General features: G+C 42.5%; 1 protein-coding gene across 11 annotated transcripts in view; it reads left to right on the top strand.

Annotated features, from left to right (window-relative positions):
• LOC141076171 (protein 4.1-like) overlaps nt 1-17,404 on the top strand; it is a 382,293-nt gene that overhangs the window by 237,254 nt on the left and 127,635 nt on the right. For all 11 annotated transcript variants that reach the window (XM_073563556.1, XM_073563577.1, XM_073563527.1 and 8 more), the window contains exon 6: nt 7,945-8,020. In XM_073563556.1, the coding sequence (XP_073419657.1) occupies nt 7,945-8,020 (76 nt within the window). The remainder of the gene's footprint in view (nt 1-7,944; nt 8,021-17,404) is intronic.

Below are 17,404 nucleotides of genomic sequence, written 5' to 3'. Positions count from 1 at the left end.
AGAGATGCAACTGCATATACAGACTTGCGACTCATTCACACGTCAGTATTTTGCATCAGTGTTTGTATGCCAAAGCCAGGAATGGAACTTACCGAGAAAAAAATATAATTGAAAGACTGACTCCTGTTCTTTATTTTGGAGACATTCCTGGTTTTGGCATACAAATACTGATGAAATACTGATCAAAAATACTGATGTGTGAAAGAGGCCTTAAGTAGGGTGTACTTTCAAAAACATTTTCCAACAGTAAGTTTTGTGTGATTTTCCTCCACATTGTGGACAAAACTCAAACAAGGTGATTATGTGGTCTGAATTTGTATGTAGGGTATGTAATGCATCTCAAAGTTTCCTCAGAGTTGCATGTAATATTGAACATTTACTGTATCCTTATTTACCTTATATTTCTTTATTTTTTTTCTGGAAGCAAAGATTCCACACTTTCTTAAAGTCTTATTATTTCCTATTGCCTTTTATTGAAAAAAAAATGCATCCTGAGATACAGTTGACTACAGATTCTAATATTTAGATTTAGTGAATGCAGTGAATTACAGCTACTGCAGAAGAGATCTCCTAGAATGGATTCTTCCCGCTTGCACTTCTGCTGATGCTTGAATTTTATTTTTTTTTTCGTTATTGCCCAAAATAGAAATGCCATTACTTCACATGTTTTTCTTTGGCAATGTGAATGAAATGTTGTGCAACATTTACTACTTTGGTTTCTTTCAACCACTTCTTTGGTAGTGTTCTTTATCACTTGGACAGTTCGTCACATGAATATATATATTTTCACCCTCCTATTTTGATAAGCGAGTCTACAGTACAGGAAGAGTATAGTGACACCTAGTGGCCTTTCATATGTCATTTAATGCCAATTTGTCTCTTCAGTGAAGAAGACGGCTACAACTCTAATGCTACCTATATGAAGTAGCAATCCTAAATAGAGTTGGCACTAGTTCTAGTCGTCTTCCTCTCTGAAGAGACAATTTGCATATTTTCCAGAAACGCATTGCGATTTAAGTCTCCTTACCTTAGCATGCTTGACTTCTTGACATGTCACTCTTTTAAATGTGCTCAGGGTATTCAAGCATGGCAGTAATGATGAGTAATGCACAAATGCCTAGTGAGCAGGGTTTTCAAAATCACTTTTTAGATTTTTTTTTTTTTTTTTTTTTTGCTAAATCTGAATGGATTTGTAAAAAATGCTGGAAAAATATTTTGATTTGAGAGTTCTCAGTGGTTGATGCCTTTTACCTGATACCTGAGGACTCTAAAATCTAAATATTTTTCTATCTACTGGCTAACACGGTACAAAAGATATAATGTATATCGTTCTTGTAAAAAAAAAAAAAAAAAATGCTTATTATCGTGTTAATACTTTGGTATCTATGCAGTGTCAGCCTAAATAGAGAATCACATTTATCGAAACCTAGATTAATAATTTGCCATCCAGATTCCAGTTAGAATCTACGGTAAGTAATGACAAGTGGACTCTGTGCACATCTACTCTAAAGTTTAAGTAGGGGGCTTAAGGCTATGTGCACAGGTGCTGCGGATTTGGGAAAATCCGCAGGTAAATCCGCAGGTCAAAATACCTGCGGATTAGCCTGTGGTTTCACACCTCACAATGGTGTGAAACTGCAGCGGAATCCGCACAAAGAATTGACATGCTGCAGATTGTAACCCGCAGCAAATCCGCGTTGAAAAATCTGCAGCATGTGCACAGCGTTTTTGGTTTTACCATTGCAAAGAATGGTACTGTACAACAGCAGTGAATGCTATAGAGATACATACAGTCATATGTAAAAGTTTGGGCACCCCTATTAATGTTGACCTTTTTTCTTTATAACAATTTTGGTTTTTGCAACAGGTATTTCAGTTTCATATATCTAATAACTGATGGACTCAGTTATATTTCTGGATTCAAATGAGGTTTATTGTACTAACAGAAAGTGTGCAATCTGCATTTAAACAAAATTTGACCGGTGCAAAAGTATGGGCACCCTTATCATTTTCTTGATTTTAACACTCCTAACTACTTTTTACTGACTTCCTGAAGCACTAAATTGGTTTTGTAACCTCATTGAGCTTTGAACTTCATAGCCAGGTGTATCAAATCATGAGAAAAGGTATTTAAAGTGGCCACTTGCAAGTAGTTCTCCTATTTGATTCTCCTATGAAGAGTGGCATCATGGGCTCCTCAAAACAACTCTCAAATGATCTGAAAACAAAGATTATTCAACATAGCTTTTCAGGGGAAGGATACAAAAAGTTGTCTCAGAGATTTAACCAGTCAGTTTCCACTGTGAGGAACATAGTAAGGAAATGGAAGAATACAGGTACAGTTCTTGTTAAGCCCAGAAGTGGCAGGCCAAGAAAAATATCAGAAAGGCAGAGAAGAAGAATGGTGAGAACAGTCAAGGACAATCCACAGACCACCTCCAAAGACCTGCAGCATCATCTTGCTGCAGATGGTGTCACTGTCCATCGGTCAACAATACAGCGCATGCATAACGCCTTTTTGTATGACCAAACAACTCAATCTTTGTTTCATCAGTTCACAGGACCTTCTCACAGTACAGACCAAAAGTTTGGACACGCCTTCTCATTCAAAGAGTTTTCTTTATTTTCATGACTATGAAAATTGTAGATTAACTCTGAAGGCATCAAATCTATGAATTAACACATGTGGAATTATATAATTAACAAAAAAGTGTGAAACAACTGAAAATATGTCTTATATTCTAGGTTCATCAAAGTAGCCACCTTTTGCTTTGATTACTGCTTTGCACACTCTTGGCATGCTCTTGATGTGCTTCAGGGGTTGTAACTGGAAATGGTCTTCCAACAGTCTTGAAGGAGTTCTCAGAGATGCTTAGCACTTGTTGGCCGTTTTGCCTTTAGTCTACAGTCCAGCTCACCCCAAACCATCTCGATTGGGTTCAGGTCTGGTGACTGTGGGGGCCAGGTCATCTGGCGTAGCACCCCATCACTCTCACTACTGAGCATGTACATAAGGTGCAGCACCAGCACTGTCTCACTACTGAGCATGTACATAAGGTGCAGCACCAGTACCGCCTCACTACTGAGCATGTACATAAGGTGCAGCACCAGCCCTGCCTGGCTACTGAGCATGTGCATAAGGTGCAGCACCAGCACTGCCTCACTATAAGGTGCAGCATCAGCACTGCCTCACTACTGAGCATGTATATAAGGTGCAGCAACAGCACTGCCTCACTACTGAGCATGTGCATAAAGTGCAGCAATAGCACCGCCTCACTACTGAGCATGTCCATAAGGTGCAGCACCAGCACTGTCTCACTACTGAGCATGTACATAAGGTGCAGCACCAGTACCGCCTCACTACTGAGCATGTACATAAGGTGCAGCACCAGCACTGCCTCCCTACTGAGCATGTACATAAGGTGCAGCAACAGCACTGCCTCACTACTGAGCACGTACATAAGGTGAATCACCAGTACCACCTCACTACTGAGCATGTACATAAGGTGCAGTACCAGCACCGCCTCACTACTGAGCATGTCCATAAAGTGCAGCACAGATTCATCTAAACTAAAAGCCGAGATCCTTACATCAGGAATAGAAGAGACTCCTGACTCCACAGCCCTGGTCCAAACACTCAATGTGCATATACCCTAAATGTTCCAAAAGCCCTTAGTCTCCTGAAAAAGGTCAAGTGTATCTGGTAAAGGGTGAGTCCTATAGCGCCAGTCAATTTACCCTCTGGATGAAATGTTACTGCTTCTGTAATGCCCATCTATTTATATCCCTATTTTTCTTTATAAAATTAAATACTTGTTAACTCCTCAGCATGTGATATTGATGTGCATCACGTCAGGTGATGACTCAGGAGCTGAACCTGTTCCACACATTGTGGATGCTGATGGTGTTACACAACCGGTATTATGTAACAGCAGCGACTTGTGCTTGCTCCTATCTCTGCTGTGTTTTGTTTTGTTTTTTATTTTATGTAAAAGGATTTTTTTCATTTATTAATATAGTATCCATTGTAATCCTACAAATGATGTATTATCATCAATGTCCACTGAAGATAGTTCAATAAGATGGGAGCTCATTTAAACCTTTCAACCTGAGTTGAAACGATAATGTCAATAACATACGTCTGACTCTCGATTTGATATTGTGTGGTTGCATAGAAAAGAATGAAGAACTAAAGAATCTTATCCATACACTCAATACATCCAGCTTCATACACAACTCTCAATCATTCCGATCCCCATGCCCATCGACACTTTCCCTGACATGTTAAGTAACACCTTATGCAGACATATGATAAAACTAAATATACAGAGAGCTTTGCTTGGAATCCTCTAAGGTAAATCTTTAGGGGACAGCCCCCTAGGGAGTTTAAAGAAGAATAAACAGAAGAAGCACAGACCAGAATGGAGGAATTTTTGGAAAATGAAAGTTAAATCATTCCAGTTTATCCTACACCACCTCAACCTTTCTGGAGTATAATCTCTATTTAGAAATTTAGTCTCAGCTGTTTAACTCCTACATGCTACTGCCCATCTCTGACAGCGGCTTTTAATGTCTGCAATATGGATGGAGTGTCACTTCAAGTATCCATCAGCCTCACTGCAACGCGATCATAGCGTTCTGATGGTTTGCCATTGTAGCCGGGGGCTTCATGAATTTCCCCATTGCTGCCATCTTGTTAGGTAATGAAAAGTGATCAAACCAACATATGTTCCCCAAAATGGTAGTGATTTAAAAAAAAAAAAAAACTCATACAGCTTTATTGCTGGAATAATGAAAATGATAGGGGCCTCTTTACAAATTACACTATTTTTTTTTTCACCACTTCTATATCTTCCTTATTTTTAATCCTTCTAGCCATTTTGCTAGAGGAAAATCTACACCAAGATGGTGCCGGCGGTACCTGCGCAGTTGCACCTATCGGATTGCTGATAGATGCTACTGCGCAGATACAGCTGGAGCCATTTTGAGTTTTTTTTTTTTTTTCTAAAGAAATTGATATCACTAAATAAAATGGATATTATAGATGCGATCATGCTACAGCGCAGGCACCTGACTGCTGAATGTGATTTTTTTTTTTTTTTTTCTCAAACATTATATTCAGTATGTAAAATAGAGGGCAGGTCAGTGAGGGATCAGTAAATAAAGATTAAACAATAACCACAAAACAAATTTATTTAATCAGTATAACGGCGCCAACCTGACATTGTCTGTTAGTTTAATGAGCACAATCCTGCTCACAGGTTCACTTTAAAGGGAATCTGTCAGAAGGATTTCAACCCCAGACTATTTATATACACATGTACCGCATTCAAAGACAAGTTTAGAAATACCTTTGCCAGTCTGTTTCTCAATTACTGAGAAATCAGTGTCTGAATTGATATGCATATGAGGCTGTAGATGTAAATCCTCTGTGACTCCTGCCCAGTGTCACTTCCGTTTGCTTGACTGATGGCCTCTATGTTGTGTGACTTCAGACAAAGTAGCAGTCAGCCTAGCCCAGGGAGGTAGCTCTGTGGAGGCAATAGATCTGGAGTGACCGAGACTTCAGAGCTACAGCATCATTTGCATATCTATTCAAATGCTGATTTCTCAGGAATGGAGAAAGGAATGGCCATGTGAAGATATTGCTGGTCATGTATTTAAAAGAGCTAAACATGCATATAAAAAGTTTGGGGATTCAAATCATGCTAACTTTGCCTTTTTAGAGGAGTTGTTCAAGCAAAAAAAATGCTCACTAGACTCTGAAGTGTTAAAAGAAATGATTATGTGGTACTCACCTACTGACACCATCTGGCCACTCTGTGGTCTGCGCTGATGCCGGTAGTAGAGATTTAATTGTTCCATCAATAGCAGGTCAGCCACTGCCAGTGATTGGCTGCAGCAGTCAGGTGACTTGAGCAGCACATCATAGGATGTTTTTCTGACTGCATGCCACTCTGTAATCTCACCGCTGCATTGAGAAGCCTGTGTTGTATCCAAGTGGCCGCGAGTAGGTATCGCATCGCTTGGTTTGATACTTGTTACTGCATTTTTGCCTTTGTTCAAGCAAAAAAATCCTTGATTTTACAGCAAAGTTGCTAAGTATCGAGGATTGGTGGAGTTTAACTGTTTGCATCCCCACATATCATTGTAAACAGGGCTCTAAAATGTATTGTAACATAGAAGAGAACTTCACTCCTCTTTTTCCATTTACAATGAATGAAGCATTTCATATCACCGATCTTGCGCATTAAGGTCCCGATACATTTAGAGGTGCACCAGCGATCCCGACAACGATACGACCCGGTCAGGATCGCTGGTGCATCGCTGTATGGTCGCTAGTGAGCTGCCAAACAGGCAAATCTCACTAGCGATGCAGCAGCAGACGGCGGTCGATACTTACCTGTCACACGCAGCGAGGGTGACGTCTTCCGCCCGCGTTCATGGAGCCGCTCGTCGGCGCCAGCAGGAAGCCGTCAACGAGAAATGGACCATCCCGTTCTCGCGCGATCAGCGATAGCCAGCGGGGAGCCAGGTCAGAGGTAAGTGTTACATGTAGCGAGATCGCTGTTGCGTCACAAAATCGGTGACGCTTTAGCGATCTCGCTATGAGTGAAGGGGTCTTTACTCCAAATTGAGATGTCCACCGATCATGGGTTAAGTGCAGAAAAAAACGGAAAAGTCATTAGGCTGCAATTGCAGTCAGTGGCCAAAACCCACAGCAGTTTAGCACACTTAACTGCTCTTTAAACAATGATCTGTTTCCTCTCAGAATCGCACAGAGCAGGTATTCAGCTAAAGCGTATAAACTAAGTCTATAAACTTAACCCTCAACTGGTGAGGTGGGGTTTGCCACACCCCAGGGAATTTTGGTTAGGCTGCCATTCATTGAAAAATGCTGGTATGAGGATACCTGTCTCACTAGCTTCCATCCATTTCTTTGTCAACAGGATGTCGGCAAGGTCTCTTTCTTCTGGTCATGCATAACAGAGCTAGCTGTCGCTAAGTGCTGTCTTGGCCTTGCTGAACAGCACATCACCATTCATGCAATTCTTTTTTACACATTTTCAAATTTTGCGTTGACTGTAAAAAATGACTAATTTCATGCAAACCAAAAAAGACAATATTCCTTTTGTTTTTCTCTTGAACGGCTTGTGGTGTTTTCAATTTTCATGTTAATACTTATATTCACTTGTTTTTTTTGGAAAATTTTTGTGATTTTCATTTACATTATCCTGAAAGTCATGTTTCATAATGTCCTCGGATTGAATCATCAAAGTATTACGTTTTTCGATACTTGTGGATGTCAAAAATTTGTTATACTCATGTGTAATCAATCGCCAATAAGAAAACGATTAAAACAAACGTGATCTTTGCATTTTCTGTAAAAATAAGAGATTTCTAAACTGTAGGGTATAGGGAACCTCACATCACCAGTTGCGTGACAAAAACTCCACCTCACCAGTTGAGGGTTAATAGTGGATCATGTCCAATCAATCAAGGGGAGATTACTGCATCTTGAATGTAGAGAATCATTCAGCACTTCTGACTTTTTTTCGGGAACAACTAATTATTCTCAATACAATAATTCTGGGGCGTCTTTTCTTAGAAAGCTTCTTTGTACTATTCCTTATCCGTTATTTCTAGAAATGTATGAATAAATGGTTTTACATCCTGGGAAAGAGGTTGGTTTGGTATCCAAGAAAACTTGTCACGTACAGCTTCGCCCTCACCCTTGCAGAAACTAAGGACAAGAGGGTTGTGCCTCCTCACTACTTTGGTATCATTTAGCGCTGTGAGTCTGGGTTTTAAAATACTGCTTTCCTTTTAGCTCTTGATTTAGCTTCAGCAAGATGTCACATCTTTAGTACTAAAAGGTTCAATGTTAATTTTATTTTTTTTTTGTTCCCTATTTGTAATTTGTAATTTCTGGTTCATTTATAGGAGCTCCATGGGATTTCACCTTTAATGTAAAATTTTATCCTCCTGACCCTGCTCAGCTGACAGAAGATATAACAAGGTAAAGTCTCTTATGCTGTTGTCATATGCTGAGCTCCAACAATAGTTTTTTTTTTTTGTTTGTTTTTTTTAAATTCGTTTATTGAACTTCAGGACATAAAAGATGTACAACATACAATTGGCCTATGACAATAAGCATTTTTTACAGATCATACATGTTTCCATCCATTATAAAATACAGTCATGGCCAAAAGTTTAGAGAATGACACAAATATTAATTTTTACAAAGTCTACTGCTTCATGTTTTCTAATGGCAATTTGCATATACTCCAGAATGTTATAAAGAGTGATCAGCTTAACAGCAATTACTTTCAAAGTCAATATTTGCCTAGAAAATGAACTTTATCCGCCAAAACACATTTCAACATCTTTGCAGCCCTGCCTTAAAAGGACCAGCTAACATCGTTTCAGTGATTGCTCCATTAACACAGGTGTGGGTGTTGATGAGGACAGGGCTGGAGATCAATCTGTCATGATTAAGTAAGAATGACACCACTGGACACTTTAAAAGGAGGCTGGTGCTTGGCATCATTGTTTCTCTTCTGTTAACCATGGTTATCTCTAAAGAAACACGTGCAGTCATCATTGCACTGCACAAAAATGGCCTAACAGGGAAGAGTATCACAGCTAGAAAGATTGCACCTCAGTCAACAATCTATCGCATCATCAAGAACTTCAAGGAGAGAGGTTCCCTTGTTGCCAAAAAGGCTCCAGGGCACCCAAGAAAGACCAGCAAGCACCAGGACGGTCTCTTAAGTGTTTCAGCTGCGGGATCGGGCTACCAGCAGTGCAGAGCTTGCTCAGGAATGGCAGCAGGCAGGTGTGAGTGCATCTGCACTCACTGTGAGGTGGAGACTCTTGGAGCAAGGCCTGGTCTCAAGGAGGGCAGCAAAGAAGCCACTTCTCTCCAGAAAAAACATCATGGACAGACTGATATTCTGCAAGAGGTACAGGGAGTGGACTCCTGAGGACTGGGGTAAAGTCATTTTCTCTGATGAATCCCCTTTTCGATTGTTCGGGTGATCTGGCAAACGGCTTATTCGGAGAAGACCAGGTGAGCGCTACCACCAGTCTTGTCTCATGCCAACTGTCAAGCATCCTGAAACCATTCATGTGTGGGGTTGCTTCTCAACCAAGGGAATGGGCTCTCTCTCAGTCTTGCCTAAAAACACAGCCATGAATAAAGAATGGTACCAGAATGTCCTCCAAGAGCAACTTCTCCCAACCGTCCAAGAGCAGTTTGGCGATCAACAATGCCTTTTTCAACATGATGGAGCACCTTGCCATAAAGCAAAGGTGATAACTAAATGGCTCAGGGAACAAAACATAGAGATTTTGGGACCATGGTCTGGAAACTCCCCAGATCTTAATCCCATTGAGAACTTGTGGTCAATCATCAAGAGACGGGTGGACAAACAAAAACCTTCAAATTCAGACAAAATAAAAGCATTGATTTTGCAAGAATGGACTGCTAACAGTCAGGATTTGATCCAGAAGTTGATTGAGAGCATGCCAGGGAGAATTGCTGAGGTCCTGAAGAAGAAGGATCAACACTGCAAATATTGACTTGCTGCATTAACTCATTCTAACTGTCAATATAACCTTTTGCTACTCATAATATGATTGCAATTATATTTCTGTATGTGATAAAAACATCTGACAAACACACATAAAAACCAGAGGGCAGCAGATCATGTGAAAATATAATATTTGTCATTCTCTAAACTTTTGGCCATGACTTGTAGAGCCGAAAAATTGCGCACTTTTTTTTTTTTTTTTTTTTTTTAAATACTTGATAGCATGAACATAACCTTCCAAGCATGCGCAAAGGACCGTTGGCTATATATTATAAAGCATGCAAGAGAAAATCTGAGTCAACAGGTGAATGAAGTAAAAAATCTTACAATCTTTATTCAAATATGTAGAAAAACATCATATCAAAAAGTATGGTAAATAAAATGACAGCACCATGAGGTAGACACAGCTCAACCCAGGGTAATACCCACTCCCAAATGCCTTATATAGCAAAGAATACATGCGGTATATGCATAAGTAAATAGATCGCAAGTGCAGTTATAAGCCAACATGTCAAAGAATAATGCCCAGAGAAACACCATGGGATACAGATGGATAGCGATCGCATGAGAGCAGCATATGTAACGCGATATCTTACCAAGGTGTAGGCAGGAGCGGGATGACCCCAGGGCCAGGTGAGGGAAAGCCCAACGCGCCTTTCGCGTGAAGAGACCACGCTTTCTCAAGGGAAGTCCTAGCCATCTGTATCCCATGGTGTTTCTCTGGGCATTATTCTTTGACATGTTGGCTTATAACTGCACTTGCTATCTATTTACTTATGCATATACCACATGTATTCTTTGCTATATAAGGCATTTGGGAGTGGGCATTACCCTGGGTTGAGCTGTGTCTACCTCGTGGTGCTGTCATTTTATTTACCATACTTTTTGATATGATGTTTTTCTACATATTTGAATAAAGATTGTAAGATTTTTTACTTCATTCACCTGTTGACTCAGATTTTCTCTTGCATGCATATTTGTTGGAGTGGGTGTCTCTTCTCTTAGGGGGAGCACAATATATCTCCCTTTCTGTGACACGTAAGATGTCACTGAGGCATTTGTGTCTAATATTATAAAACATGTATATCGATCAAATCTCACAAGCCTTCAACATACTATTCGGATAATGAAATCTAATCAGAAATTCCTAAACTAAACTACGACTAATATCTCCTAATTCGCAGCATAGTGTCCTACAGCATATTATCTCATATGTGATGTCTCAACCTTGCAGGGTAAGATGAGGAGTTCCACCTCCCCCAAATCTTTTCAAATTTACCCGTGCATCCCTTATTTTGGTATAACGTGCGCTCATATGGAACAATTGAATTCACCAAGTCAATCCAAATTCTAAGGGAGGGGCACAAAGTTCCCATCCACCGTAGTGCTAGTACCTTCCGTGCCACAAATAATGTCTCACGCAGGAAGACCCCATTTATCGATCCCAGTTCTCCTCATCCCATACCCCAAGCAAGCAGACCAGCGACTCTAGAGGGATCGGGGCTTGTACTAGGGATGATAGTAATGATGTCACCTCTTTCCAGTAATGTGGGACACTGCCAAACCATATGAATAAAATCTGTGTCTGAAGAGTGGCACCGTAAACATTCTGATGATTGGAATCGACCCATCCTAAAAAGTCGTGTCGGAGTCAAGTACGACTGATTACTTATATATAATTGTATCATTCTGTTGTTAATAGATGGTGATACTCCAATCGGAGATTCCAAAATCTCCTCCCACTCCTCTTCTTGCGTATTAGGGATGAGCCGCTCCCACATTCTCTTGATAGAACTTATGGCAGATTCTGCTCCCGCTGACAGCATGTATGTATATAAAGAGGAGATGAGATGCTGAGGGCCCTGCGATTTAAGGATTCCTATCAGAGGTAGAGATGAAATAGTACGGCCTACACCCTTACATCTCACATGCGATTGAAGAGCTGATCTCAGTTGTAAATAGCGAAAAAATTGGGATCTTGGGATATCATGCGTGACCTGTAATTGTTCAAAAGACTTTAAGGTCCCCTGATCATATAAGTCTCCCATCGAAGAGACGTCATGCTGAATCCAAAATTCGGTGGACGGGTGGTTTAGCAATTCCGGAAAATAATCATTATTCCACAAGGGCATTTCAGCTATAAAATCTTTAAACCCAGTCACCTTCTTGATTTGCCTCCATGTTAATCGTGCCAGTCGGAGCAAGGGCAGCAGACGAGGGGTATTAGTCCTCTCTAAAGGGCCTGTCACACTAAGCGATATCGCTATAACGTCACTGGTTTTGTGACGCAGCAGCGATATTGCTAGCGATATCGCTGTGTCTGATACTTACCTCCGACCGCCCCCCCTCTGGTTATCGCTGATCGCGCGAGAACGTCCTGGACCGTTTCTCGTCGTCAGCTTCCTGCTGTGGAGACGAGCGACGCATGGACGCGGGCAGGAGGACGTCAGGATCGCCTCATCTGACAGGTAAGTAGCGACCCCCAACCCCTGCAATGTTGCTGGTGAGATCTGCCTGTGTGGCAGCTCACTAGCGACCACTTAGCGATGCACCAGCAATCCTGACCGCGTCATATCGCTGGTCGGGATCGCTGGTGCATCGCTAAGTGTGACAGTACCTTAACTCAAGGAAACCCAATGGGCAATCACTCTGTGCAGCGTGAAGCAGGTGACTTTCAGAGTTGGGAATATAGCTACCTGGCATCCAGTTACTTAAAGCTTTAGCTTGCCCAGCCAAATACTACAGGAAAAAATCTGGTAGCGCCGCTCCAACTCCCTTTTTAGGTCTTTGTAAGGAGGTCAGTTTAAGTTTGGGCTTAGTTTTCCCCCATATAAAAGACGTGATCTGGGAGTTGAGATTCACAAAGAAGGATTTGGGCACCATCACAGCACTGTGCTGAAGGGAGTAGCTAAGCTTGGGAAGTAATAGCATTTTAATCAGGTTAATGCGCCCGGCTACAGGCAACGGAAGTTTGCTCCAGGATGCAAATTTAACTTTAACTAGTTCCAGCAGTGGGTGGATATTAAGTTGTGAATCAAACGCACTGTCACGGGATATGTAGACACCCAGATATTTAAAATTAGATACAATAGACAGTGAGGAGAGCGCCTCTAGCTGCGGCATCAGGGCATAAGAAAGGGGTAACAGAGCCGACTTCTCCCAATTTATATATAAGCCTGAATATTTGCTGAATCCATCTATAAGGGCTATCACTTGCGGCAAAGTTTCTTCCGCTTCATCCATGAATACCACCATATCAGCATATAGACCTATAGTGTCCACCCGACCCGCTACATCTATTCCTTTAATGCCAGGGGAAGACCTTATACGCATTGCCAGTGCCTCAATTGGAAGAGCGAAGAGGGCACCCTTGACGAGTCCCCCTATGTAATGGAAAAGACTCAGATATAGAGTTATTTACTATGATACGGGCTTTGGGTTTCATGTATAATATTTTGATCCATTTTATACATTTATCACCAAAGCCATATCTTTGCAAGCATGCGGAGAGGAAAGGCCACTCAAGAGAGTCAATAGCCTTGGCGGCATCTAACGATGCCATTGCCCATTTGTTGTCGGGTATTAGGGAGCTATATTGGACTATTGACTGGACCCGTCTGATATTAATGGAAGTGCTCTTACCAGGCATGAAACCCGTTTGATCAGGATGTACAAGATTCAATATAATTGAATTCAGCCTGATAGCTAGGATCTTGGTAAAAATTTTATAGTCCACATTTACTAATAAAATAGGACGGTAAGATCCACATTCCAGGGGATCCTTTCCCTCCTTCCTAAGCATTATGATATTAGCCTCATAAAAAGAATCAGGCATAGACTTCCCTTCCCAAATTCCCCGGAATGCCTTCACCAGGAGTGGTATCAGCATATCCCGTTATTTCCTATACAATTCAATGGTGATCCCATCTGGTCCAGGGGCCTTCCCAGAAGCCATGTCCGTTATAGCATTTTCTATCTCTTCCGCAGTGAACGCAGCGTCCATAAGGGCTTGCTGTTCAGGATCTATTGTAGGGAATGTCACATCTGACAATTAGTCCTAGCACCCCCAAATTATCGAAGTCACTTTTAGATTCATATAATGACCTGTAATAGTCATAAAAACAATCAAGTATCTCCTAGGTCGATGAACCACTAAACTATCTGCCTTACGAATCTGTAGTGGTGCTGGGCGTATAACCTCTGGGCAGCCAACCACTCAATCCTGTTGCCACTAGTTTGGTTAGATATATATGTAGCCTCTGAGTCTTTCAATCGCCGCTCCATTTCCTCATCCTCCCTTTAGGTTACCCGCTTTATATAAGAGATCGTGGAGGACAGACAACCCCTCAAATATGCCTTAAGGGCATCCCAAAATAAATTAATATCTTGAGGTTCCGGATGAGACGCAATGAAACAATGCAATTGATCGATCGTTCTATCGGGGGACACTATTAACTTTAACCAGAAAGTATTCAATTTCCAAACTATCCCATTGTTTAATTGTCCATATTTAAGTTTAAGAATGACCGGGCTATGATCTGAGATCCCCCTAGTGCCATGCTCTATGTTATCCACCCAAATCGCCAGACCGCTGGAACTGAATATGTAATCTATGCGCGACAAAGAGCGTTTAGTGGACGAGTGACAGGGATATTCTCTTAACTCAGGGTGACGCATCCTCCACAAATCCAGCCACCTGCCCTCCCCCATAAACAGGGACAGCGAAGTTGTAGTCAGCGAAGAGGCCCCCCCCCGTCGTTCCATCATCCAATCTCAATCTATCAAGGCAGTTGTTCATAACCATATTGAAATCTCCCATACAAATAACATCCGCATCTGGATAATCCAGGGCAAAACTCATTGCCTTCTGAAGAAGGGACACACTAGCCGGAGGGGGGGTTATAGACACAGGATTACATATTCCCTGGTATTTATCAGTGCATGCACAAAAACAAAGCGACCTTCAGGATCCCTCCGAGTCTCTCTGGCTTCCCATCTATCGTCTCTATGTACCAACAGTGAAACCCCTCTCGAGTAGCTGGTGTGGAATGCATGAACAGACCATTGTACCCAAGGTTTCTGCACACCGAACGGTCTCCCTGGTCAGGTGTGTCTCCACCAAGGCCACAATGTGAGGGTGATAATGTCTGACCTGCGAATAAACCTTAATCCTTTTCCGGGGAGCTTTTTATACCCCTCACATTCCATGTCATACATATCAACTCAGACCCCATGTTGTACTCCGCTGAATATGGGGCACATCATTACCCAGGTAAAATTTAGAGACATCACCTAAAGACGAAAATTGTCGTTGGCTGCGAATCTTACCTAAAAAAAACATATAAAACCACTATAGAGAAAAAACAAAGTAAATAAACAACAAACAATATGGGAGCAAAGTCTTATACTCCCATCATGAAGCAAACAAGGGGATACCATCACTGAGCACAGTGTCCGGTATTGTTGGTAATTGGACGCTTGAGGACAGAGCTCCAATCAGACAATTAATGCAAAGGTATTGACTAGAAATATAGGCACTAGGATTCCTTTGCAGCAGACCCTTTGTGGGACCGTAGCCACTCAGTCGCCTCCACTGGATCCGTAAAAAACAGGGTGGAACCCTCATGGACCACCCGAAGCCAGGCCGGATAAATCGAGTACATAACCTCCCTCTCCCGGAGACTCTCTTTGACCTCCATTAACTGTGCCCATTGTTTCTGAAGTTCCATGGAGAAGTCTGGGAAAATCGAGATTGTGGCGTTGTTGAACTTGATGGGGCTTTTTTGCCGTGCTAAACGCAGAGCCACATCCCTGTCCCTGCAGTTAAGGAGACGTGCCAGAAAAGGTCTAGGTGGGGCTCCAGGAGGAAGAGACCTAGTGGGGACTCTGTGGGCCCGCACCACCGCAAATGTTGGGGAGAATTTGTCTCCCAGAGTAGTTTTGAGCCAATCTTCCAGAAATTGCTCCGGGTATTGTCCCTCCGAACGTTCTGGGAGCCCAATAATTCGGATATTATTCCGACGCATTCTGTTCTCCAGATCATCTGCTTTTTGCCTCCATGCATTCATAGAGCCTGCCACTTTCGTTAATTTGGCTTCCATAGGTGTGATGGTATCCTCTACCTTGGACACCCGTGTCTCCACCTCCGTAATGCGGCCCCTCATGGCTTGCATATCTTGTCGGAGACACCCCACCTCAGTGTACACGTCCTCTATCTTCTCAGTCAGAGATGTCCTGGTTAAGGAGATGGCCTGCATCTGTTGTTCAGACGCCTGTTTAAGGGTTAACTCCTCTTGCTCACTCGCCTCCAGAAGAGCGGCTTTAACGCTGAGCCTTTGAGGGGTTATTTTTAAGTGGTCTTGAGACGTCAGAATAATCTATTCTAGCATACTCTTTCAGCCGCTCCTGATCCCTTAGAGCGACTCATTTTAATAGCAATATGGCACAGCCGGATACTGAAAACCGTACACGCTGGGGTCCTCTATTATAGGCATAGCAGGGCTATCATACAGTGGCAGCAGAGCCCCAAAGGTGACACAGATCTGTAGGGCCACGTAGGGAGACAATGTCTGGCTCCGAGCAGCAAACAAGGGCCCTTATAACCCGGGGAGGGAAGACCACAGCGCCCCACAAAGCCAGCAGCCAGGAAGGGACCCAGGCCCTTAAAGTAATAGCACCAGCAGGCTAGGTGACGTAGGGAAGAGGAGGAATGCGGGGCCCAATCTTTAAGGGCACTCACCGCTTGTCCTCCACAAATCTTTCAGGATGTATGCTCACCACCCGTCGGCGCGGCAGCAATGGGGACCAGCACCGCGTCTCTCACAGGCAGCGCGTGTGCTTCAAAGATGGCCGCCGCCTCGTGCAGGCCTGCCGGGCGCTCCAGCTTTCAACTGCCACCAGCACACAGAAGCCCAGCAGCGCTCTCCCGCGGGGGTCCAGGAGTGCCCGGAATCCGGGGGGGTCTGAAGAGAGGCAGGTGAAGCGCGGTGGTGAGGGTCCACTGAGCGGATAGTTTCAGGATTCCAGGAGCTCTGTCTCAGTGCGTCCTTCCGCCGCCGCTACATAGCCACGCCCCCAACAATAGTTTATTTTGAATCCCTACAGTGCACTGTCAGGATTTACTGGCGCGAGGAGCAGGAGGTCGTGTGATTGGAAGTATGCGATATGCATACTCCTGGCCACATTCCGACTTGATAAGCGTGACCTCCTCCATGCAAGTGAATTGAGCAAGACCACACATTTCTAGTCAACATGTAGCTGGAAATATGCATATCGCATACGGGGGTCCCATGACCGCCCAGTGTTGCTGTCGGCACTGGAGAATCCTGTCAACTCTCGCAGTGCGTGATGTGAGGATTTATAAGTCTTAAGTCACACGGACACCTGGGCAACCCCATTTAAACGACTGCAAGTAAGTGCCACAGTGCAATATTATAATTGATGTCAGTTAACGTAAAGGTAATGGGTCATTAAAAATAACTTGCTAAAATCAGGATTTTTGTGCTGCTTATACTGTATTTTTTAAAAGACATTTTGGCATAGTTTTGTTTTTCCCTCAGTATAGTGATCTTTATTAAAGCACAAAATTAGTAAAATCTTTTCTCTTATCATTTTCACATTGACCAATGGGGCTTTTTTTTTTTTTTTTGTTTAGAAAAAAAAAAGTAAATAACCACAACGCTCCAAGAGATGCAATAAGAAAATAAAATTTTGTTTTATTGTAGTGTCAGCATAAAGCGTCATTAATGTATAATGGCCAATGTTTCCAGTCTCAACAGTACACAGTTGATCTACATATCCCAGTATAC

Source organism: Dendrobates tinctorius, unplaced genomic scaffold (genome assembly GCF_039654945.1).
Source record: "Dendrobates tinctorius isolate UK_male_01 unplaced genomic scaffold, ASM3965494v1 ptg000015l, whole genome shotgun sequence".
NCBI lineage: Eukaryota > Metazoa > Chordata > Amphibia > Anura > Dendrobatidae > Dendrobates > Dendrobates tinctorius.
The sequence above is the reverse complement of the archived record's forward strand: the minus strand, read 5'-3'. Positions and strand labels throughout refer to the sequence as shown.